Raw genomic sequence first — 12,097 nt, forward strand, 5'->3', positions numbered from 1 at the left:
CTTCACCTTCCTCCAAAGTCTGGAGTTTGCTTTCCTGTATCTACACTGCAGCATATCTCAGTGTCTGAGCAGGTGAATACAGGTCTTGTGTTACCCCAGAAAGACCCCATATCTTCATACGTGTTACCACGATGGTGTTCTCCACCCTCACGCGTGCAAATTCATCAAGGAAGGGACGGAACTCTTGTAGTTAATGGCCAATATTAGTGTAAGAAAAACTGGGTTCATGAATAAAATGAGAATTGAAACCAGAAGAAAATTCCTAACAACTAGAACTACTGGTTCTGCTTTTAACATGGAGGTTGAGAAGATTCTTGTCCAGTTGGCCCGTGGTAGCTGGGGATTAGGCTGAATGATTCAGAAGACCACTTCCACACTGATGTAACCTTGGAGGACACCATATGAATTTGGACCTGGAAGGGAATCTTTTAAATACCACAAAAACTAAGAGTTAAAAAAAAAAAGACAAAGCACCAGAGCCTTTGAGGAGTCCTTAAACACCCTTTAATTTTGCAGTTTCAAGACTGACACACAAGCAGTTACACAGCTCAGAGAGAACCCATCTCAACATGTGAAACTCAACTGGGTTGACAATTTACTTGGCAAATACAAGTGCAAGTATGGAGGGATGGTATAAACTCCTCAGCCTCAGTGAATAAGGAACCTTTTACCAGGTGGCTTTACATGGTCAAGACAGGGCAGAAATGGTGACCTCAGACTGCAGAGCTGGCATCTGCCCTCCTCCTGCCCTTGCTGATCATTAGTGCTGAGCTACATAAGCCTGCGTGTCCTTCCAGTACATCAAATGACAATTACAAAATATCTTTTGAGCTGGGGAGACTCAAAAGATATATTCAGGAAAAAAGAATTAAGTTTTGCTATTTACCTTATATTGGCAATTTTCTCCTTTATCCACCATCATCCAGTGCAGCATGCGCTGTAGAAAATGATGCCATATGGCTCCATGATAATGAAAAAGTAGAAGTGGAAACAAACAGTCCCATGTTACCTCCCACTACGAGAACTTGCTTATCACTATCTGAAGGAATAAGCAACTAGATCTCTTTGCAGTGGGAACAGCAGAAAACTTAATGCATCTACAACTGTCATGGGGACTAGCACTGGCAGAGCTGAAACAGGCTCCACGCAGCAACGCTCTTGGAATGGCTTCAAAACCATCAAGATCCCACATGTGACCAACAGGTCTGTGCTTGACTGCCACGGTGCTGTTTACTTTAGTGTGGTCTGAACTTCCACGGAAGACTCTGACCTGAGCCAGTGTGAAATCTCTTTTCCCACCCCGCCAGAGATAGCAGCTTGCTTTACATCTCAAGGCAAAGCAGCATCAACAGAATAAAGCCAAATATCCCACCCAAATCTCCACCAGGATGCCTGTGCCTGCTGTGCAGTCGCTCTTGGGAGAACACCTTAAGGAAGCATTATGTGATTACACATCAAAACCCCCCAAAACAACCCCAGAACCAAGTTTCAAATGGCATTTCCCTTCTCACCAGTACAATGCCACCCAGAAGATACGCGCTTTTGCCTTTGATTATAACAGAAACACAGAGGCTTGGACCTGCAACCTGACAGCCCCTGCTGCTCGGTTAATGCGAGCGACAGAGCAGATTACACGGTGGTGATTTTCTTGTCCTTGGTGGCCTGTTTGATAGCAGCCTGCTCACAAATGATCTCCTTCAACCGCTGCAACCTCATGTTCTGGGTGGTTTGGTCTCCCACGCCCGTCTGGCTCCGGTGCAGTAAATTCAGAGCATAGATGTATTCCAGCTCTGTGTACTTCACCCCTTGATCCACCACGAGGTTTAAGAGCTCGTCTGCTGTGTTGTAGAGCATCTCATAATACTGCCTGAAAAGGAAGCAAACAGAAAACTCACTCTGGTGAACAGTGATACCCGGTGCTCTAGACCTTTATTGCCGTAGAATACCATCGACTGTTACTTTATTCAGCAGTGCCATGAGCAGAGGGGGCTGCGTCAGGCACTGTACAAAGAAAGCACAAACGTATTGAACATCAGGAGATGCCAAGTGGGCATGTAGAGGAGAAGAAATCTCAGAAATGTGCTCCCCACACTCTTCCATACTCAGGGAAAACACAAACTATAGGGAACTGAGGGCTCCTCTTTCCTAGCAGTTACTGTCAGCCGACAGCATCCAGCATGCAGAAAGCAGTGTGTAGACACAGATGCATATAGATATATATATGTGGTGATGCACAGATGTATATCTAGTCACTCAGCCTGCAAGAACTGGAGTCTTCTGGAAAGGAAAGGAATCTCAGGGGTAAGGAAAGTGGAGTTTTTTGTCCCTAATGAACCCCCATTGCAGAGAGATGCTAATACGGAGCATGGGAAGAGCTCCAAGCCCAAAACTCCAGAGACCTCCAACGCTATTGAGACACACAGTTTGAGAGGAAGATCTTAAATAATGCAAAATAAAATTTGAGCCAGGAGCCGAGGCGCCTTTTTTAATAAGTAAAAGATCATCTGAAGAGAAGGCATAATATAGAGGCTGCAGTGCAGGCTGGTTTAAATTAATGTAAAGTGGCATTAGTGAAGGAACGGATTTCCAAGGAAGGGAATTTAAACAAGTACTTACTGGAAGGAAAAATGTGTCACAGGCCAGGGAAGCAGTGAGGCAATTCTGACAGCTGCCAATCTAAGCACTGCAGAAAAAATGGGCAGGGACTGGATTATTTGCCCTGACTCCACTGCGCAGGTGGAAGAGGTAAAACTAGTGAGAGCTTCTTTGAGACTTTTTCTTTCCCTCCTTCCTCTGTAGCACAAACTGATGAAGGTCTGAAATCGGGAGAACAGTGTCTGACTCTTGGAAAGCACTGCCTAGAGATCATGCAGCAGAAGGGGAATAAGGACTCGGGTGCCCTTTATATAGCACTTTGGTGAATTCCTTTTCCATTCACAGAGCTGTGCTCTTGTCCCTCAGCTTCCCCATCTGTACCATAGGGTAAGATCTGGTGTCAGGGGTCTAGATATCACCAAGACAAAGAATCCTGTTCAGAGGGAGCTGTGAAAATACAAGGTGCTACAAAACTTCTTTAGGCAGAGGGGTTCCCGATCCTGGACAGACCCTTAAAGGTCAGGGATAAGGGGAAAGTTCTCACATATGACTCCACTGCAGCAAGCTCCAGCAAGTGGTGAGGCTTGGCTGTGGGTTTAGGTCTGTTTGAGATTTCAAAACTAAAAAAAGCAGTGCATGGATGGAAAGTAATCCTTTTTCTAGAGGAATTGGTTAACTTTATAGCTTGATTACAGATGTTATATGCCCTTGTTAAGAAACAAGGATCTGAAAAGCTCAAGGAAGAAGTGAAAAGATCCCTGTCTGTCTGCATGCATCACACAGCAGCAAGGATTTGTTTCAGCCAAATACCCAGCACTTCTTGGCAAGAAGAGCAAAGCGAGGCAGAATCGGGCTGGAGCAGCTGAAGAGGAGGTCCCTGCATGACTCCTCCACGCTTCTGCAGGAGGACGAGGGCAGGCTGCAGTCTAATCCTTAGGTCTTGGTGGAATAAATTATTTAAAACCCAAGAGCAGGGGCTCCAGGAAAAGTTATCACCTCCCTCCCTTTCTCTCCTCTTTGAATGCATTAAAATAGCAATCAGGGCAAAGCTGCATATTATATTTCTCTTGTTCTTTACTTTGCAGGCTCTCAGGTCTGGCTTAGCTGTGCCTTTGTGGAGAGCACCCAGACTGCAAATCACTGCAGCAATGGCTGTAAGCAGCTGTAGCAAAAGCACACATCTGGAGTACCTCAGGCCTCACCTGCGAGCGTGGCCAGGCTACTGGGCTTCAGAGCTCGGTATTTTTATCTCCTTTGTCTCCTTCAAGACACAGCCTGCTGCTGTGACCTGAGAATTTGCTCCTTGTGGTTGAAAGCCTGCGCCAACACAACTGCGGTCAGGGCCAGGCGAGATCAGGTGGGAGGAAGGGCTCGTGGCTCGAGGAAGAGGACTCCAAAATCATCAACTCAGAGAACAAGGACTCACAGGATTTGAGTTGTGTGCTCAAAAGAAGGGAATGTGTGTGAGTGGGAGTGGATACACGTAGAAGGCACAAGACACAAATAAAAAATAGCTTCTGGGGATGAATGATAAGCTGAAAAAGCAATCAAGCTGTGAGGCTCCACACATTTGAGATACGGGCTATGAAACTCCTGGAGCTGACAGAGGACCAGTTCACCAGCATCACAGACTGCCTGAGGGGGCTTTGAGGTGGGCTGTGCTCCAAGGACACACTGTTTCTTCAAAAGCAGGGGGTAAACGGGGCAGAAAATTATCTCAATGAGAGTATTTCCCTTAGAAAAGAAACGGAAATCATGCAAACCACTTGAGAACAGGCTCAGTAGCTCCAAATCCCCCTGAATTACTACACGATAAAAGAGGATGTTTGTGCAGCTCGAAAGGCAGGTAAGCACGGGGGAGAGCTCACACATCCCTGTATCAGCTGCTATTTGCAGAAGGCATCTGGGGAATCCCTACAAGCTACAAACTCCTCAGGCTTGGGTAACACCCAAATCAGCTACTGATTTCAGTTCCCATGTCCATGAAAAACCCAACGGCACAATTCGTGGTGCCCCAGAAGCTACTGTGCCACCACGTGACCTGATAGGATTTACTGCTGTACTCTCCTCAACAGTCACAGCTCTTGTTCACTCAGACTGCGATGCTGGTTGTGCTGAACGAGGCCGCTGTTTGACACAGGGACTGAAAACATTTACGTGGCTCAGACAAGAAGCATTTTGCAAGGCTGTCCCGGTCCCCTGCAGAGCCACAGAATCGAATCTTAGCTTTTGAGAAAACATCAATAGCAGAAGCCACAAAACCTTGGGAGCAGATTTCAGAGTACTGGAGTCGGGGAGAGGGAGACTAAACCAAACCTCATCTCCAATCACAGGAACAGATTTAGCAGTTTAATTGCTAACGACGCTAACACTGTATCCCAGCACAACGACAAAGCCCCAGCACTCTCCTGAGACACGTGGCAACTCCCTGAGAACCTCTGTACGGAAAACAAGTCTTGGCTCAGGAGCACGTCACGGTAAGGCCTGTGTGTCCAAACCATCTCCTGCCACGCTGATGGCTAATCTTTAAACCTTGGCTCCTCTTGCAGGTAGCCACATAACAAACAAAACCCAGCAGATCTCATGCAGTTCTAGAAGCAACAATGCAGTGGCAGGCGACAGAAGAACTGCTGAGGCTCAGTCGCATCCAGCTTGGTAACACTGGCACTACTGTAAACTCTCTCCCAGCCAGAAAAACACAGCTCATTCTTCAGCTAAAGCAGTTCAAGGGACATCTAGCTACAGGCAGGGATTGATAAAGCCCTGTGGGGCAGTGGGCTAAGGATGAGTTTTAATTTCAGCTCCCCTCGTTAGCTATAATTGGTCCTGTTATGTTTATGCTTGAACTTGGCATAATTAAATATTTGTATCTGGGACCCTGAAGAAACTAAGATCCCAAATTTGAAGAGCAGCTACCTACCCGTCAGCTCTATAGTGTCCTTCTGGCATCTTGATGTGTGGCTCATTCACTGAGTGCACAGAAGCTGCTGTTAGTCTCAATATTTTAGATTTGGGTATTTATCAAGATGCTTCAATACACAGTCAGAAATCTAATATGAGGTTAACTTTGAGGGTTCTGGCAATATCTCAAGTACAGTTACACACACAGTGTGTAGAAAACACCAGGACTGCCAAGGTAAACACTTAGATTTAGGAAACACTGATCACCTTCACATGCGCGGATGTGAAATGAGATTTTTACCTTTGCCAGTTCTGGCTGGATTTTCAACAAAATGACAGAGAGGGTATCTCAGATGGGGTGATCTCTCTGAGAGATGGCAAGTCTTTGCTCCAAAGCAGAGGCCTTCCCAAGGTGGCTGAGCACCTTAAAAGAAGAAAAAGCAAGAACTAAAGTTGCCCCATGTGCAGCTGAGACCCATCACCGGGCAAGCTCAGCAATGCGAGCCCATCGTTACCCCATGTCTTTACAGCTGCCTTCCTTTTGAGCCTGTCCCAAATCTTGGATTACTGAAGAATTCTGCACCTAATAAACACAGGATTCATCTGTCACTCTTTCCAGGATCAGATTATTTTTTAATTAAAAATTTCCTACAAAATAAAAAAGAGAGCAAGCGAGACAGTACGAGTGAGCGAAAGGTATGCATTTTTAATTGGGTGCAATTAAAAAACTGTCGCTTTGGCATGGCATTGCCTTCGGCCAAACCCTATTTGCATGAGTAATTATTCACTCCATTACGAAGTCTGCTCAACTTTGCCTCCCTTGTCTTTGAAAGTATTAATAAATATTGATCAGACACACTCCTGTTTGCCTTTGCCCAAGCAGCTCTGATGGACTCATCTTCTGATGTTATCAAATAATGAAATATGAAAGACTGAGTGGGATGAGCCTCTTGTTCTGTGATTTTTTATTTAGGCTCTTCATTTTACTTTCAGAAGTGTATTTGTCCTGCCATTATAAATGCTCTTTTGATTATCAAGAGGAGGTTGAGGAAAGCAAGTTAGTAAGGGATGGGGGAAATAAATGTACGACAGGTGAGGGAAAGCTCTATTCAGTGAAATGCTGGCAAACTGCTTTGTTTTTTTAAAGTTGAGATTTAAAACCAGAAAGAAGAATTAATATTTATCAAGAGCTGATTCTATCATCTGACAAATAGGTTAATAAATAATAATAGAGGATTAGTGTACCTAACCAAAAAGCAAATTTAGCTTCCTAAGCCTTCAGTCAGCTTCTACGTGAGCACACGTAAGCTGATCTACCCTACAGACATCATCAGCCTGGGCAGTAAGAGCCTCCCAGTGCTCAGCAGTGAGATATTCAGGGTACGAAGAGAACAGCTGAACTCACTACTCACCCGAGTATGAAGTCAGGAATGTGGCTGATGGGAACAAAGTGACCTGGGTGACTCACCTCATCAGGGAAATCTGTTTGTGTGCTTACTCACAGAGTTATTATTTATTTGTATTATGCTGAAAAGCACAGATGGGACCTGTTGAGTTGATCTGATATGACAGATTTTATACACGTAAATGTGGTACAGGTTCTTACAGAGCAACTCTCTGGATTTGCTATGGAAATACCAACAACTGCTGTTTTACAAGGGGAAGGAAACATTAACCTGACTTCAAGCCTTTAGCTTTTTAGGATGGTAAATACCTGGCCAAACTCTCCACTTCTGTTCAGCTTCAGTGTTGATGTCCATATTTTGGGGGAATGAGGAGTGAAGGACTCTCTAAGGTGTTCAAAGTCCTTACTATCCTGCTCATACAGGATTATGAACTAGTTTTGATGGGTTGTATGACAAAGATTTGTTTTTTTAAATAATAAAATCCATCTTTACAATGCTCCTTCATGTGACTATCTCACATCCCAGCAAGTCAACCAACCTAGATGTCTGTAGCCTGTTCCTCTGACTATTGACAATGGGACTGGGTTCAGAGTGTCTGAACTAACCCTTGAATTCTTTGGGCGTGTTTTTGAGGACAGACACATACCTTAGAGCAAATAATGCCTAATCCAAAGCCCAAATACAACTGTACTCTTTCTGCTCTCTTTAGCAGAGTGGAATTGGCCCAGGAATATCTACCATCATCTGAAGAACATCTTTGGAACATCTTTGTACTAAGAGCAGGTAAGGAAGGGTAAATATCACTGGTGGAAATGGTTCCCAGGTGAAAGAAAAAACATCCCATGGGCAAACTGAAACTGAAGAAGCCAATTAACACACATAAGTGTTTTGTTTTGTTCTATTTTTTTAAATAGCAGTTTTAAAACTAAACATCAAGTTGCCAACAATGAACCCATTTTGCAAGGATGCATTTTGAGTATATATATATATATATATATCAAAAAAGATGGTCTCTTGAACTCTATTCTTGGCGAACGAGAAAAAAAATAAAGAGGCTTTCTCATTTAGAAAAAAATCTCTGGAAAGGCAATCAGGATGAGACAAGCTCCTCTGAGGGCTATTAATACCATTCTCCATTTAAATGCTAATGTTAACCTATAACCCAAGGCCTGCGCACAAAAAAGTTTTTCAAAAGATGGCCAGGTGAATTCAAAATTAAATTCTGATTTCCCTGAGAATGACTTGATCTCTTCTTAAGAGAAGGACCTTCAGACGAACAGTGTGATGTTTCAGAATAAAGGATCTTACTTTAATTATTCCTTCATTATACAGCTGGGTGCCCACTCTGTGGTAGTGCAGGCAGAAAGGGATTCACAAGGCAGGAACTGAGATCTGGGTGCTGACATACGCAAAGGGAACAAAAAATTTCTGTACTTTATCTACTTCTCTTTTGGGGGATGAGGGAGTCACTTTCATAGCACCCAAAAATATCTTAGGTACTCTAATAAGAAAGTAAAAAAGGTTAAGTATGAAGCACTTACAGACTAAATCTAGACAAAAACCACAAGACAGAACAATGAGCATGCAAGAGGAAAAGAGCCCAAAGCTGCAGTTATAAAGTCACTGAATTCTGATACATGCAGATCTTGGTGGAACCATTATACTTAAATATATGGAGGAGGTGAGTGAGTGCAAAAAAGAAAAATACAGAAATGAGGTAACTTCAGTTCATGTCATGCAGAAGAAATGGATTTTTAGGGCTGGCTTGACTGAGAAGAGAAGCCCATGAGGCTTTTCTGTCTATGGAACATGAGACATTTGTGATGGGAAAGGGAAAGAGATGAGGACGGAGTTGATGGTTACAGGGCACGGGAGATGGGGCAGGAGAGATGAACTCTAGCATGCAGGAGTTTGCAAACCAAGCTCTGAAAACCTGAAATACCAAGCAAAAGAAAATCCACATAACCCAGCAATTACTGCAATTTCTACATCTCATGAAGACGGCAATGATGTTTGCATACATGCATCGGTGAGCAGCATTTTAAAGCAAGAGTCTGCAAGTAGGGATGCTGGTTCTTCTTCCATCTGGGTAGCTTATGATAACAAAATAGAAACTAGTGATGGGAGGTATCTGCTACATCATATATCCATTCTCTAACCTGCTCATCTTAAACTGCATCCTTTGAGTCCTCTATGCAGTTACAGCCCTAAAACACACCAGAGAGTATCATCACCCTCAGGACACGATTCCGCAGGGGAATGTATATCCTGATTATCATTTCTTAAGATTTCTTTCTTGATTTTTAATTAACCCGGGGCAGTTCTGGGGACAACAACAGTAATGCCCATTCTCTGCCTCCAGATGAACCCAAAGTGCTTTAGAGGAATTCACACAGTTTTAGATGTTCATATCAGAGATGTTTTTGCTGTGTTTGTCAACCTCAGCTCCTCTTACAAACCATGCCAAGAAATGGATTCCTCTCTTGTCTGCCTGGAGCGAGATGAACTGTGGCTGACAAGCACCTGCTTGTCACCATGGACCGTAGAGGGAACATAAAATTAGCCCAAAAATGTCTGCATGCTGCAATGATCTACATCTTCTGTAGGTGCACCAGAGCCCACCTCATCCACAGCCTCTCGGAAGCCCAAAGGCAGATGCCCCATCACCACACGCTGCAACACGTGGCACGATTTGGGGCAGGAGGCTCTGAGCTGTGTTACTACAGGAGCAGAGTGTCAAGAACGTAAAAAGCACTTAAAAAGCTAAAATGTGCAAACACCCAAGATGTGAAATGGTTTGCGAAAGAAAACATGAGAGGAAGAAATGAAAGTGAATTTATAATATAATGGTGCTTCATGTTCCTGTGGTACCTCTCCAAGTCACAGCCCTTAATAATCAGAGCTGTGATTAAGGATAGTATTAGCTTTTTTTTTTTTTTTTTTTTTAACAGCTGGAAGAACTGAGATAAAAATTAAGTCATTTGTCCAAGGTAGAAAACAATATCAGAGATGGGAAGCCCTTGCATCTTGACTGGCACCGTAACCACTTTTGGGACTGCGGTGCCCAGAACTCTGACTGGGGTCTGGGGCCAGGCAAGAAAAGTAGGTGTATTTATTCAAAAGGGTATAAGCACAGTCTTCTAATTAAATACAACCAAATTATAAAATCCAATTACTTTCCCTTTTAGAACTTAAACCACACAGCGTAAGAAACACTAAACACACATCAGCTCACCTACGCGTCGGCTTCTATGCAGATTAAGCAGTTTTGTGTTAATGGCTGGTTTTGGAAAAAAAAAAAACCTCAGCCAACGCCTTTGGGTGCTACGTGCAGTTCTGTGTCACTGAAGCACTTGGTTTTCTCTCTACTGCAAACCTTTTTGCAAAACACAGATGATAAATCACCTGTAAAACGTGGAGCTAATTAGCAAAGGAAAAGGTAAGGTACGTGCAGAACATAGCTACTCTTCCAAAAGATCTCTCCTTCACTCTCTCATCCTTTTCGTCCTAATACCTGCTAAGCTCTACTTTATTGACTACTTTCTTATTAATATTTCCTTCTTAATTTCCTTTTCCCTTCCTCCCATGATTTGTCACTCGTGACTCAGACAATGTTGCCCTGCTGGGAACACGTGATGCGTGGGGATCTCCGTGCATCAGGCGGCGTCAGCGCGGAGGGGGATGCTACGTGCACGTAGCATTTAAAACCCATTCCCCGACCAACTCCAACCACCCTCGCGCTGTGCAGCGATACACAGTAATTACACGGCTTTTCAAAGGAAGGATAAATCCATTAAACCCCATTAAATAATTTTTCAAAAACAATGTCTGAGACACTCCTTGTAGCTCCATACTGGCTGATATAATGAAAGATGGAAATTCTCGCTCTCCAAATGGAACTTTATAGGGTATTAAATAAGCACCCTCAGCAGTTATCTAAATCTTTAATTAGTTCTATAATATACTGATGATATCAAGGCTAATTAAATTTATACAGATAAAGAGCAATGGAATTCTAACCAAGTGAGCTGGAAAGTACATATTAAATAGTAAATTTAATGGTTCAAGCAGATAAATGCAATTTTATATAAAAAAATTAAATTCAATTTACATGTTGTATTAAAATTGATTTTGAGTGTGCAAATGATTGGAAAAAATCTTTTTAATAGATCAGTAAAAGTGCTAATCTGGCCTGTTTAAATATCAGTTATTAATGCCAGCATTTGCAAATAAGACACAGACATTTGCATTTTTACTGCATATAGTAAAAAGAAAAAATTATCTATACCATATGCCAGTTTATAAAGAATATTAAGCAATTTTTCCCCTTGCCTCATGCATAAATGAGAGGAAACGTGGAAATGAATGTAGCCTGAAAGAAGAGAGTCAGCAGTTCGATGGAAAGTACTGCAAAAATTGCTCCAGTCAGCAAAAAATAATACAATTTTAGCTACCCTTTGGGAACAACAATTACTGTGGTAAAACCCCCCCAGCCTTATTTAGGATCAAGTGGCTTGGAACTGGATAAAAAAAACCTCAACGCTGTAATCAGGGAGATGCTCAGTGGTGCAAATTTGCTGATTTTTAATAAAAATAGGGATGTTGGGTAGCTACTGATGGGTGAAGGACAGATCTGACGGGATCTGCGTGCTAACAGGCTGAACAGGCTGCAACATGTGAACTACGGTAGGAAATTACAAGGTCCACCAAGTCAAGAGTCTGCCTGTAGTATGTTGTGGTCGGGCCTCCGTGCTTCAGAGGACGTTTGAACCACTCGCTGGAGTCAGGCAAACAGACCAAAATAGTTGAAAACACCAGCTAATGTTTTCTTCTGGCCACCTCTGTTCATCTGGTTTGAATACTGCAGTGGCTTCAGAAATAAGGGAATGGAGATTTTCTGTGGACATGCTGACACCAAATTTGGTTTGTTACTGTTTTTTTGTTGAACATGTTGGTGTTTCTCATGGAGGAGCCCTTTATTGGATTCACTTGCCTCACGGCACTATTGTTTCTTCTCCTGGTAGCACTGTCCAGTGTCATTACCTTGCTCCAGCTTAGAAACCACTGAGACTGTGGAAGTGACCTACAGATACCTGTTTGCTCAATACTGTGCACAGACCTACCCGAAGCAGGAGGAAAACAAAATGGTGCAGCAGCCTCAAACCCCACCCCCTGTCTCATCACCACCAGTTCCC

The 12,097-nt window shown here is 43.2% G+C and overlaps 1 protein-coding gene across 2 annotated transcripts in view; it reads right to left on the reverse strand.

Moving 5' to 3' along the window:
* Positions 1-481: 481 nt before the first annotated feature.
* Positions 482-12,097, reverse strand: part of EXOC4 (exocyst complex component 4) — a 421,296-nt gene continuing 409,680 nt past the window's right edge. For both annotated transcript variants that reach the window (XM_074869675.1, XM_074869674.1), the window contains exon 18: positions 482-1,867. In XM_074869675.1, the coding sequence (XP_074725776.1) occupies positions 1,630-1,867 (238 nt within the window). In that variant the 3' untranslated portion in view covers positions 482-1,629. The remainder of the gene's footprint in view (positions 1,868-12,097) is intronic.

This window comes from Strix uralensis, chromosome 5, assembly GCF_047716275.1.
Source record: "Strix uralensis isolate ZFMK-TIS-50842 chromosome 5, bStrUra1, whole genome shotgun sequence".
Classification (NCBI taxonomy): Eukaryota; Metazoa; Chordata; class Aves; order Strigiformes; family Strigidae; genus Strix; species Strix uralensis.